Consider the following 12934-nt stretch of genomic DNA (forward strand, 5'->3'; position numbering starts at 1 on the left):
CTGCTTAGAAGAAGAATATATGAATTCATATATATTTTTTTATTGATGCTAATGCTTATATTAATCTATATTTGGTGCATATTGTCTCCTGATTGTCGAGAGTGAAATAGATACGCACTGAGACATTGAAGACTAGAACTGCACACAAAGTATCAAATGTTTGGAGTTGTGTTTCACAAAGATATGACATGGAATTTGTTACCTCTTTTGATTTATGAAACTTGACTATTGCATCAGAATGAGAAGTTTTTCTTTATGACTAAAAGTGTTCCGTAATTGCAACCACGTGCATGTAAGTTCAATGAGACTTCTTGGATTGAATTTTCTTGCTTTTGAACAGCCTTCTTGTACATTATATTCAATATATATTTCTCTTGAGTGCGCATTTATCAAAGCTCTATATTGTACTTCTTTCCTTTGAATGACTTCCAAACCTTATTTGATAAATCAACATATTAATTGATATGAATTTTTTGGAAAGTGACTTAATTAGTCAATATACTGTTTGTGATAGGCGATAGCTCATGCCCCCTTTGAAAGCGTTCCCATAGTTATGTACCTTTATATATGTATGTATGTATGTTCATATATATATATATATATATATATATCTTTACATAATACATATATACTATAAATATCATGAGTTAGTTTAATGTTAAGTGAAATAGCCAAGTTTTAAGAAATTTCATCTGTACAAATCTCCACAGTGCCTTGTTAGGTTCTGCAACTCAAACCGTGTAAATAAAGTGTTTCTTTCTTGTAGTTTTTTTTGTGATTTCAAAGTATGAAATGATATCTATATTTGTTACTGTATTATGTTAAAAGAAAAAGAGCCCAATGCAGAGAGTGAATGATATATTGTAACCAGACTAAATTATAAATTATTATAATTGGGATGTGAATTTAAAAGACAACCCCCTCCATACCTTCCATTTCAGTTCCCCAACAATCTTTTGCAAAGCTGAGTGTTTTCTTGGCCTCTGGTGCATAGGAGACGATTCTTGTAATAATGTCCTTCCCTTTTTCCTGCTTTCTTTGCCTTCCTCTCATGTTCAAATTTTCTGTCTGGGAATGATAAATATGATAAAGGATTGCTGAGTACATCATGGAGTAAGAATACACTTCCAACTTTATTTTCTTCCTCATCATTTTTTATATATTTCTCTCTTTTTTTTTTTTTGATTGGTCACTCAGTGTTGCATTGTCCTTGTGAATCAAGAGTTCTAGAGTTGTCCATTTTTTCAGTAGTGAACTAATGCAGCGAATTGTGAAGAGCTATTCTCAACCCATCGGTCCCAAATGCTAATGGAAAGGGGAAAGAAAGAATGTAAAAACACCTCTCGACTTAAATGTTCAAATTTTTAACCTTGCCCACAGACAGTAGAAAAAAAAAGAAGATGTATGGCCATTGAATGCCATTCAACTGTGATCAAGTTTCTAATTTAGGAATTAAATTTGCTTCTAACCGTGGCCAAAGTCAGTCACCATTGATCTTCTACCTCATATGCGGTGACAAAAAAGAAAATGATGATACATTAGTTGTTCACACCTCCATTGAAATTCTATCTTAGGTGTACAAGATGATTAGCAGCCGTTGTCTTGCTAATACACGAATATTCATGACTTGCCACAGCCAATGACGTTCATGGGCCCGATGGGTGCGCTTTGCAGCTAACATGCATTTTGGCTTGATGTATTTTCTAACACTTTCTAATTTTCACTTTGCAATGTGCTTGCAATATTGATTATCATTAATTTCTTTCTTTTTTGTAAAATATTAATAACTAAAAACTTAAGTTGTAGTTGTCCTGTTGTCATGCATTTCATCAAATTGACACTCACATTAGATTCTTTGTCTTCTCTCCGTAACTGTGTTTGTCAAACATTTTTTTTCTACACCTTGTTTTGTCTGAAGACATGCAAAGCTGTGCTTCATTGCAAATTCCATCCCACCAATTGGAGAAATCAAAGAATTAAAGGAGTGAAAAAAAAAAAAACCACAACTGAAGAAATAAATTTGTTCTTTGTCATTCTCACCAGAATATTGCTAGAATCAGCAGAATATAGAGACCTTGATGTTCAAGCCAATTGAGATATAGATTAGGACAATGAACCATGTATACCAGAAGATTAAAAAAAGAAAAAGAAAATGTGCCCAAAGCATTGAATGCTTCATGCTCATGATTCTTCTCTCATCATTCATTTCATTGCTCAAAGCTAGTCATTTGAAGCATGGATGCACTCTTTATATTGTGTTTCTTCATCCTTCTTTTTTTTTTCTTTTTTTTTTTCACTGCATGCCACAGACACTGCACAAAGCACATACTGTGAGCATTTATCTTGGCAGCTCTTCACTGTTTTCAGTCAATGTGCAAACATCTCTTAGCCAGTAGACCACTCTGTCCAGAGTGATGGGAAGATATCATTGTGGGAAATGCTGCTAGGAGGACAAAAATGTATTAGTTTTAATCAAAATTTAGTTCAGAATTCGGATATTGCACAAAATTTTATTAGGCACTAGTAGAAATATGTGTAAAGTGGTGGAGTTTAGCTTTCTGTGCACACAGAGCAATTTAATTATCAGGTTGTGTGTAGAGAGAGATGTAGGGTATGACAGCATCTGTATATGACTGTGATACTTTTTTTAGTAGTGTTGATTGTCTTTATGCAGTGTTATATCAGTAAAACAGAGTTTTCATTTAAAGATAACAATACTCTTGTATATACAATGTAATCGCATCAAAACTCTAAAACTTGATGCAAGCATTTGTCTTGCAGAAGTTTGTTTTTTTCCGCTCTCTATCTCTCTCCTTATGCTTCAGAATGTACTAGTAACAGTATGAGGACATATGACAATCAACAGCCAGATAAGATCATACTCCATGCTGTGACTTCACTGGCCTACATTATGATATGCCAGGGAGCACAAAGGATTATGCAAGATGGATGTAAAAATTAAGTTCGTTTAATCTTTTGAGTACTTTTGGTGTAGAGGACAAGATGCAGAAAATATGCAATCTGTATGCAAGTCTATGTAACATTATACTACTGTACGCCATGCCCAACAATGGTACACCGCACTACGCCAGTCCAATAAACAATCCTTTGAGGCTGGATGGATTCAAGGCATTCTTGTAAAGTCATTTTAAGTACTTGGAATCCAAATTGTTAACATTAATTGTTACTATGTCAGGGAAGACTTGGTCCAGTTTTTTGTCAAGAGAATCCACCATCGGTTCATAGATAATCATAATATTTGATATATTGGGCATTGTTCATGGCAAGATTTCACATTTCCTGAAGACCAGAATTGTAGACAGTCTTGTTGTAGACTTTAAATAATGTTTTTCATGCAGTATCTCTAAGCATAATGAACCTGATGGCCCAGCAGTTTATGAAAGAAAGAAATAAGCAAGACAGAGAACAATTTACAAATTAGAAGGCTACTCAAACTTTAAAGACATACCATCCCTTTTGCATGTACATTTTTGAAAATTTGGTGAGAACACTTAGGTATTGAAGAAAACACTATTTGGAAACCTCCTGTGAATTTTGAACTCAAGAGGGTTTTTATTTGTTGAGTTAAATTGACCATTAAGATTCGAATAATTTTCTTGTACTGTGAAAAAATTACAAATCTAAACTACTAGTCTAGTTTTACAGACCTGATGTGTGATGCACTTATGTAGTTCATGTAAGTGGTGTGTTGTTATTTGCCATAGATAACAAAGTAAAAGAAGCTAGTGAATTCTTCCTTTTTGACAGCTTTAACGTGCATATCTTTTGTTCGAAGTATAAGTATCATATTACAACCACAGGAGGATTAGTATATGCAGCTGTGCCTCATACGCAATATACGTTACGGTGAGCATTTGGTGCATTATTTGAATTTTAATGGCTAACAACATTCAAATATAGAAATGTTATAGCTTTTCAATAGTCTTGTCATTCTGGTGGAATATATCATGTTCTGTGCTTTTTGGGAAGGAATGCAAAAGGGATGGCTCATCTTTAAGGTATAGCTTAAACAGCCTTCTCTCATTAGGCGTGTCAAAGTAAGTTGGAATATTTGCACATCCCTTCCACTTGTATCATGACATGACATTCGGACATTTCTAGGAGAGCTACTTTCTAAGGGTTCTCTGTGTACTCAGCTTACCCACTTTTTGTTAACCGTACAGATTAAGAAAACCTTTCTATAATGAGATGCTAGCCATGATTACTTTCTAAAAACAGGTTTATGATTCCATCATATTTTTCCACTAGAGCATTCCCAGAATACCTCATGGCTCAAAAGTCAGTTTCATATATTGTCCCCTGTCCGCTGACCTCCGAACCGTCCATGCTTCCCTGTTTTGCCATCTGCTCATCCCCAGTCGCCTTGACCCAACCTATCCCTGCCACATTATAGATTTCCCCTGCCCAAGCCTAAGCTCTCTTTTCCCAGCCAATTCCATTATTTGTACCTAGGCCTTCATTTCCTCAGCCTATTTCCCCCCTTTTTTATTTGCTCCTTACATATCCTGCAAAACTCGACAACGTCCAAAACTTTCTTTGAAAACTTATGAAAGCAAAGCATTTTGTGTTGCATACTGCTGTAAAACACCCAATGTAGAACAGATTTTTTTCCATTTGTTATTCCATTAATGACCAAGGTTTGAAAATGTGTATATTCCATTGATTTGAATGATGTCCCATCTAGAGCTGCATACCACAAGAAAACCATACTTTTTTTTTGATAGACGTGCTATGAAATTTTGAAGATATCGGACCACATCTTGAACATTTTGATACTTTGTGTGGTTTGAAAGCTCTAGTTATACGGACTAGCATCAAATGTACTGTGGGACAAGTTCCCCAGTAAAGTATATGTTCAGGCCAAATATTTTAACAATGAGAGGCCTATTCCTTGCTGGGGGTGTATAGGATGATGTATTTTATTTTTTAAGTAATCTGTAGTACTAATAAGTTTACCATTGAATGACAAAAACAAACCACAAGGAGAAGTGCACCTTACCTGTTAGAATTTAAACATTTCCAATCAGGAAGTAAATACTCCATGTATCATAAAATAGAGTTCAATTAGTTTTTGGTCAAATTTGTGTGAAAATATTCTGTTCTTACATGATAGAGTGAAGAGGATAGAGTGAAGCAGTGTGTATAATATTACGAGTAGATGTGTAGACTAGCTGTGACATATTTTTGCAGAATATTTTGAAAAAAATCACTGTTTTCATTTTACTACGAGAGGATTCTCCATTTTCTGGACAGAAGAAGTCATATTGTGGTGAAATAATGATCCCTCTACCATAATGGCTCCCAAAAGGGATAAAAACTTTTCCCGCCACCATCACAACTTTTATAGTACACCACAGGAAAAATAGGATCCCTAATACCAAATGTAAGATCCTTGGCTTTGCAACACTCTTTTGAGCAGAAAGAGTGAAATGCAAGTTTGATGAAAGTTATAGAAGCATGAAAGTTGTTTGATTTTGCACACCCAGTGGCACATCATTGACTGCCTGCATTCATTGCTGTACTCGACTTGGTCAACTGGGTTTGAGATGGTGGCCATGTTGTCCCAGTGCATGTTTACAGTCTCTGTGCATGCCTGTGGTGGCAACATGGCACCCTTCTAAAACCGAATTGGCCATGCTCTATGTGGAGAAGCGAGGTGCTCGGCTGGCACGGAGCCAACTGCTGTCACTTTGCTGCTCACAAACATCCCCAGTTTCGTTTACCACCCTCACTCCGCAAGTTTAATTTCCATGGCTTATCACATCGTTATCGCAATATGACATCTCTCACTCGCCCAGTCGTATCGCTTCACCATGCTCCCCGCCCCTCCCCCACCATACTCCGCCCGCTGCCTCCCCCACTTTCATCTCGATGAAAACATGAAGTCCGCTCTCTCTCTCATTGAAGAAAGTGTATTCTTCCAGTGATACGAAGCTTAAACTAAGGATAACCACTACCCTCCCATTCCTTCTATATGAAGTCCAGTTTTTGTCAAGAACAGATACTTAACACAGTATATGTTATCACTCTGTGCATTTGATCTATCTAAAGCTCTGATTCTTATTGCAATATTGTTTGATCTCTGCATTGGTGCTATATTATCCAGATCATTAACATGGTCATGTTTGATTAAAACACTGTGTATATGAGCAAGATAGATTATCAATGGTGGTACTATGGTAAAAGAGATATCCCAACTCTTTCTAGAGAATGGCAAAGAAGTCTTTTAACCCATCATCATTATCAATCACCGAAAGAGCAAGTGTAAAGCAGATTTCCCAGTCGAGTGATAAGGACTTCATGTTTTTTCAAGGTGAAGTTTTCTCTGTGTTTCAGACAGTCTACACTGCTACTGTCATTAAGAAAGACCATTTTACTCAGCCGCGGTAGATTACATATATATAGATATGACGTTATTCATATAAAATATGTGCATTTTAACTGAAATTCGAAACATATTCAGCTTTTTAGGAACTGATCAAATTGTTTGCAAGCTGCTGTAAGCTCATGCAACTCTGCTCTCTCCTTTAAAGGAGATTTATTCTTGGATTAAAAGGTTGTCATATTCTCCATTATCTGTAAATGCTGCACTAGTGTTTTTTTTTTTCCTCTCTGTCTCACGCAGTTATCTACATTGCCACGTGGTTTATATCTGTTCATTGATTTTTATGGCAAATTTATCCATTTCTTGCTGTACAAGTCTTTAAAGCAAATTATACCACACTTAAATTTTCTCTATATGTTGATGATAGCCGTGCACAGCCATATCAGTAATGCATGACATATAGGCCATTACAGCTGTGTCGTGTTCTATTCAACGTTGTCGTCTTATTGTTTTACTCCACCATTGATCGTCTATCTTGCCTGCTCGGTTACATGATTTTCTATATTTTTATTGGGATCATATCCATATCCAATTTATTTCTTATGGTAATAATCAAATGTACCTTTTATCTTGTCAACTGTGATAATCCAGTCATCAGATTACTTACTACTGTTCTAACAGTTCTAATGATTATGTAAATGATTCCAATCAGTTGAATGTGTGATCTGTGTATGATTCAGGTATCAATTTCTGATGCATGGTTGATGTTACGCTAAGTTTGATGCATGAGTATTTAAGATATCATAGTATTCTATTTTACAAGTTCAGGACTATGTCATGCCCTGAAAACAATCTTTTTAATGTCACCTAAAATATAATCAAAAGTAAGCAAATTTAATAGAAAGAAAGAAAACATCTCCAAAAAGTGTCCCCTAGATTTTCAAGCTTAATGAAAATTCATAGGGCATTAAGGTACTCACCTATTGGATGATAAGAGCCAATTTCATTTTGTAATCAAGAAGTTGATTCTGGGATCATATCTGGACTTAATTACAAATTCAGTTTAACGAGAACACACATAATGCACAAAATTGTATTAAAGTTGGGGTTTTTTTTTCACTGACTTAAAAAAAGGCAACTGTTTGGGAAGTAAAAATACACAGACAGCCAAGAAATATCATGTATCCTTAGGATACCAATGTGCCTTCTGTTCATTTAGTGTATTTATGTAAGTGCGAGATATTTCTTTCAGTGTTTGTAGGGATGTTGTGTCAAGCATTCAATATGAATGCAATGGCACATACTGTGTACCAATGATGACAGGTTGGTAACAATGACTTTTGTTGAATAGCTGTGAGAAGAACTGGCTATTCCAGATGGCCTTGACTTTGGTCAAATTCCTCCACACATAAAATGCTGTCCATTGCATGCTGTAACACAAAGGAAATCCCTTTTGTCCATGTCAGTATAATGTCAAATACCTTCCTTCCAATCCCTAACTGACTGTGATGTATTACACATAACATTTTGTATATTTACCATCCATTCCAAACCCTCTGATATAACTATTGTCACACTAACATATTTTGAAGTCAGTTATTGTAAAACCAGAAATTTTTGCATGCATGAAACTTTTGTGAGGAGCCACAGCTGGCGAAAGTAAAATGCATGCAAAAGAGTTTGTCTAGACAATCCAGTACTTTTTTTTTTTTCATTTTTCTTAATGGTTAGTATTTCATGATAATTTCATGCCATGAAGAAGGTCGTCAGCTCCAATTTGTGAAGTATTCATGCTGCGAATATTTCTGGTTTTACAGTATTCACCCTGTACCTTTCCTATACCTTGTGATGTCTGCAGTTTAGGTGTCTTCAGGTCAACATTGTCCACATGTGACAAAAAAAAAACAGCTTTCAGGTGAAAGTACATTATCATGCTCAAATACCCTCTATTTTTCTACTGTTTCGATATCAATGGAGGTTCTATCACTACTTTAGCCATAAGACTTGAAATGTTTGTAGTTCAATCATATACCATCCCTGCCAGAAACAAACAAAAAAATGTAGTGTTACTACATTATAAACTAAACAGACAGTTTTCAAAGAAAGTTAAAAAAAAAGTCCAGTGACATTCCTATTCAGGTAATAAACATTTTTACCTTGGCTTTTATACTGTCTAATAAAATGCATAACCTTCTATCAAGAAAAATAAAGATTTGCTCTAGGACAGGAAATATCAAATTCAAAACTAAATAGACTGCATTGCTATTAACATATTGTCTGAGAACCTAATAATTGACGATCTATAATCACCACCTCATGTTCCAAAGGATTTTCACTCTCTTAGAAATTCATTATGTCTTATAATACCACAGGTAATTAACTTACATTTAGTAGTTTTCAAATTGAATGGAGAGGATATTTGTTATCAATGTGAAGAAATGGCCATCGAGAATTGAATTACAGCATATTGTAGTACTTTTTTCATGCACCTTGCTTCTAAATGTGCAGACACTTATTCAGGAAGTAAAGAAGTGTTACCGAGTACAAATTTTCTTTTTGTGCAAGCTGTCAAGTTTTCTCCTTTTTTGTGTAAATGCTTTCAAAGATTTTTTAATTTATTAAATATAATGCAATCATAAATTATTTAAAGGATTCCAAAAAAGGCATAGTGAAAGTAGGGTTTTGAACTCTTGACATGTCAAGCATAAAACTTGCAATGGTGTTAACATATAATTAAAATGTGAACTAGTGTTCTCAGTGTCCTTCAGTGCATCTTTTTCTTAATTCTTTGAAATATCAAGCCATTGCATTCTTGTCATAAAATTGAATTGTACATAATTTAGTAGTTGACTGTCTTTTGAATGCAATGAGAAAGGAAATCTGTATTTAGTTGAGTTGAAACTAAAGTTTATCATTATTTAAATCTGTAGGATAAGGCAACTGACTTTGCGCACTCTTTTCTAAGGCAGCATTGTTTTTCATTGTGTAATTAAACTCAGCATTTATGCATGCAGAGCCAGGGATAATTCAATATCAAGCTTTCATGGGGGGTTCAAATTTGCTCTAATTCAATATTGTCATGGAGTGATACATGGTGACGTCAAGTTATATTTGACATTCTAAAAGCACATGAACTGTTCGATCATAAAGTCCAAATCTACTTTCCCTTTGACATTAATGGTTCTCTTCAATTTCAGTGAAAGACTGCCTGTCAGATGCAGATAATCACGTATATCACACATACAGGATATATCATGCATATTGTGTACCTGATCACTGAATTACATACCCTTCCCACCACTTCTCAGAACATGGCATTGCATGGTGAAGTGGAAATAAAATGCAACCTTTTTTTGGGGGGGGGGGGGAGGGATTCCATAAGTGAAGAATTGATGTGCTGTGTTTGTTATATGGAGATTTGCTTCCCCTAGGATTCATATTCATACCTATTTATAACTATTGTCTGGAGAATATAAACTCCCCTTATGTGTCACCATGCTGTGCTGAACAAAATGTGCACAATAGTCCACTGCCGAATTTCACCAGAAATAAGATATGTGTAACTTGCAGGTTTTCTACTTTGTTTTTCCAATGAATAGACCAAATCAATCATCTAAGCAACACTAATGTACATTGTCAGCAATTACAAAAAATTTTCCCCTTTTTTGAGAAATGCAAAAAAAAAGAATGTGGCAATTGAAAAGGACATTTAAATAATGACCTGCAAGATGTCATATTTTCTATGTAACCATAGGAAATTGCTCATATTTGCCCATGTCTTACTACCCAGTTTTTTGATCTCCCTGGTATAGCATTCAAACATATAATGTAACTAATGAGTTATATCAAAATATCCCACTCTGCAATTACTAAAAACATCCTTCTCATTTGGGAAGGAAATCTTTGTAATACTTTAACTCGTATTTGTATTCTTCCAATTCACATTAATCATTGTATTACATTCATATGCATTCAATATCAATATATTGGCAAAAAGGCAATAACAGGTAGTAATTGTGCTTAATAAGCAATTATGTCTCCTAACATGTGCTAAGGTATTAAACAAGAAGGAATATTGATTTATTAGAGTCATTTACTGAATGGGAGTAATATAGTAACTAAATCATGTTCTTTGTTGTAATGTTTTTCATGGACTTTGTTTCTGAATTTTGTTTAAAAATTACTTTTATCTCTCTGTGTAGACGTTGAATAAAACTGATTTGTGATATGCTTGCTGATACATCTGGAAATGTGGATATATTTGTCTTAATCATGCATGATTTAGTTTCTCATCTATGCCTGCACGCTTTTTAGGAATGCTAATGGCTTCATTTTGATCAAAATGTCAAAATACGTTTGAAGTTCTCCTCACATTAATGGATTTATGATTTGTGCTTGTTGTTTTTGTATTTGCTATGCATGGACAGAACAAACTGTGATCAACATTAGTATTATTGTGCAAGCTTACCACCTGCTAGCTGTATGCCTGTGTAGTATAGATAGAACTGTGTATGACTGGAAAATACTTGTCATTTCTGACTGTACTTTATTTGACATGTTTGTGCTGATGTGAAGTATTGTGTGCAGTGTTATTATTTTGTGTCAAGGCCTATCTGGAATTGTTGCCATAGAAACTGTCTCATTTTTGACAGGTCATTCCTGTTAGAGATACTCAAAGAGCTGATATATCTTAGCATTATAAGAAATCTTTATAATGACTGTGCCATAGTGTGTACTCATAATGCCGTATTTTTGTGTTTGCATATTCTTCAATGCAACTTATTTTTACAATCCCAAATGATGATATACTCAATGTTCATGCATATATGGAATTACAGCTTTCTGTTTGTCTAGCCCTCTGTTACCAGCATTGTAAGTTTGTTTTGAAAATAAGTCTTCACACATGAAGTGATTTTTTTTTTTTGGAATTGTCAACTAATCTTCTTCACCAAACCAGAAATTTTTTTTTTCAATTTGAATTTGAGAATGTCTGCTTTTCGCTTCAGAAACTATAAATTTCTGTTTTTAAACTAGAAGATTAAAGGGTTGATCTGATCACTTGAAAGAAAAACTTCAAGAAATTGATTCTGTAGAGCCCAAGAAGATCTTCAATTCATTAAATCCAGAAATGCATGTGGTGAATTCAGTGTGATGGCAAGTTGTTATTGATGCTGTCGTAAATCATTCATGTCCATAATTTCCAGTTGAGCAATTGTAAGCTCAGCTATATCTTCCAACATAATTATTTGTTAAGTCAAGACTATGCATCATTTCATTTTTACCATAAAAGAAATCCTTCAATTCTGCACTACAAGATGTGAAGTGAAAGATAATCTGTTTCTAGTAGACTATCATATTAAAATCTGATTTTACATTGCTGATAGGCACAGAAGAATTGTAAATATGTTTGCCTGACTTCAGAGCAAACAGGAAGCTTTTGTAGGCCAGAAAATCATACCGTCGAATGGACAACAAAAGTGACTGTTAATGCCAGCCTTGAAACACATTTTATGAAATTATGGTAGACATTCTATAATGAGATTTATGAAGGAATCTGAAAACTTAGTTTACATTACAGATTTAGATGTTTCAATTTTATTTGCACTAAAAGAATTGATACCAAAATGGTACAAGTAAATATCTGTTTTCAGTTAAATGCATAGTATTTAATTTACAAATTTCTATGTTTTATAGCTGCCTTGCAAATTTGCAATGATTAAAGATTCAAATCATAAGTTAGACTTTTCAATATCAGCCTTATGCAAGACCAGTTCCTTGTTTTAATCAACATATTATTATCATGGAAAACTTCACATTTATACCGAGTTCATCTACAAAAATCTTTCCTTGGGCAAAAATATTGTGAGGGAATACAATTCTGGAGCCTTCTATGCAAAGGAATAAAGGACATTGACATTAATTGTGCATGACATTGCTATATTGTGATGCATCATCACATAATATGCAATCATGCTCATCATGTGATCATTTTGTGATAAGATTTTGCCTAAATATTGACATGAGTTGATCAAATTTATCATGAAAGTAGCAAGGCAAATGTGGATAGCCTGTAGGGCACAAAGTTCAACTTGAAGTGATAGAAAAAACAGAAAGTTGCATTAAAATGTTGTTGACAAACTCTCAACATCATGTTACTAGAATCTTAATTCAAATGTTCCATCATGTGTGAGGCAGAAGGGAATTGTCAACCTCTAAAGAACTGCACAGAGATATTACCTTTTGCGTCTCAATGGAAGACAGGTGTATGAAAAAGTAAGAGACAATGTGAATTCCAAAGTGATGATAGCTGGATGTCATTTTAATCCTTAATCTTTTATGCTCTCTACCCGCTCCGTCCTATCTTCATCCTCCCATGCAACCCACAGAGTCTTGGAGTACAGTTTGAACTTGGAGAACATCAACCTGTCGGCCATCAGGACAATACGAGTTCTCAGACCCCTGCGTGCTATCAACAGAATACCAAGTAGGTACTCATTGTCATGCAGGACCATGCAAAACCTCTAACGAGCTTTCATTATTTGGGTATGGGTCCCCCTCGAATATACTCTGATGAATTCCTTGTGCATT

General features: G+C 34.7%; 1 protein-coding gene across 1 annotated transcript in view; it reads left to right on the forward strand.

Moving 5' to 3' along the window:
- The window catches only part of LOC140231521 (voltage-dependent T-type calcium channel subunit alpha-1H-like), a 173849-nt gene that overhangs the window by 2280 nt on the left and 158635 nt on the right, over window positions 1-12934 (forward strand). Inside the window, exon 2 of the mRNA XM_072311655.1 lies at window positions 12733-12830. Coding sequence (XP_072167756.1) covers window positions 12733-12830 — 98 coding nt within the window. The remainder of the gene's footprint in view (window positions 1-12732; window positions 12831-12934) is intronic.

Source organism: Diadema setosum, chromosome 8 (assembly GCF_964275005.1).
Source record: "Diadema setosum chromosome 8, eeDiaSeto1, whole genome shotgun sequence".
NCBI classification, from domain to species: Eukaryota; Metazoa; Echinodermata; class Echinoidea; order Diadematoida; family Diadematidae; genus Diadema; species Diadema setosum.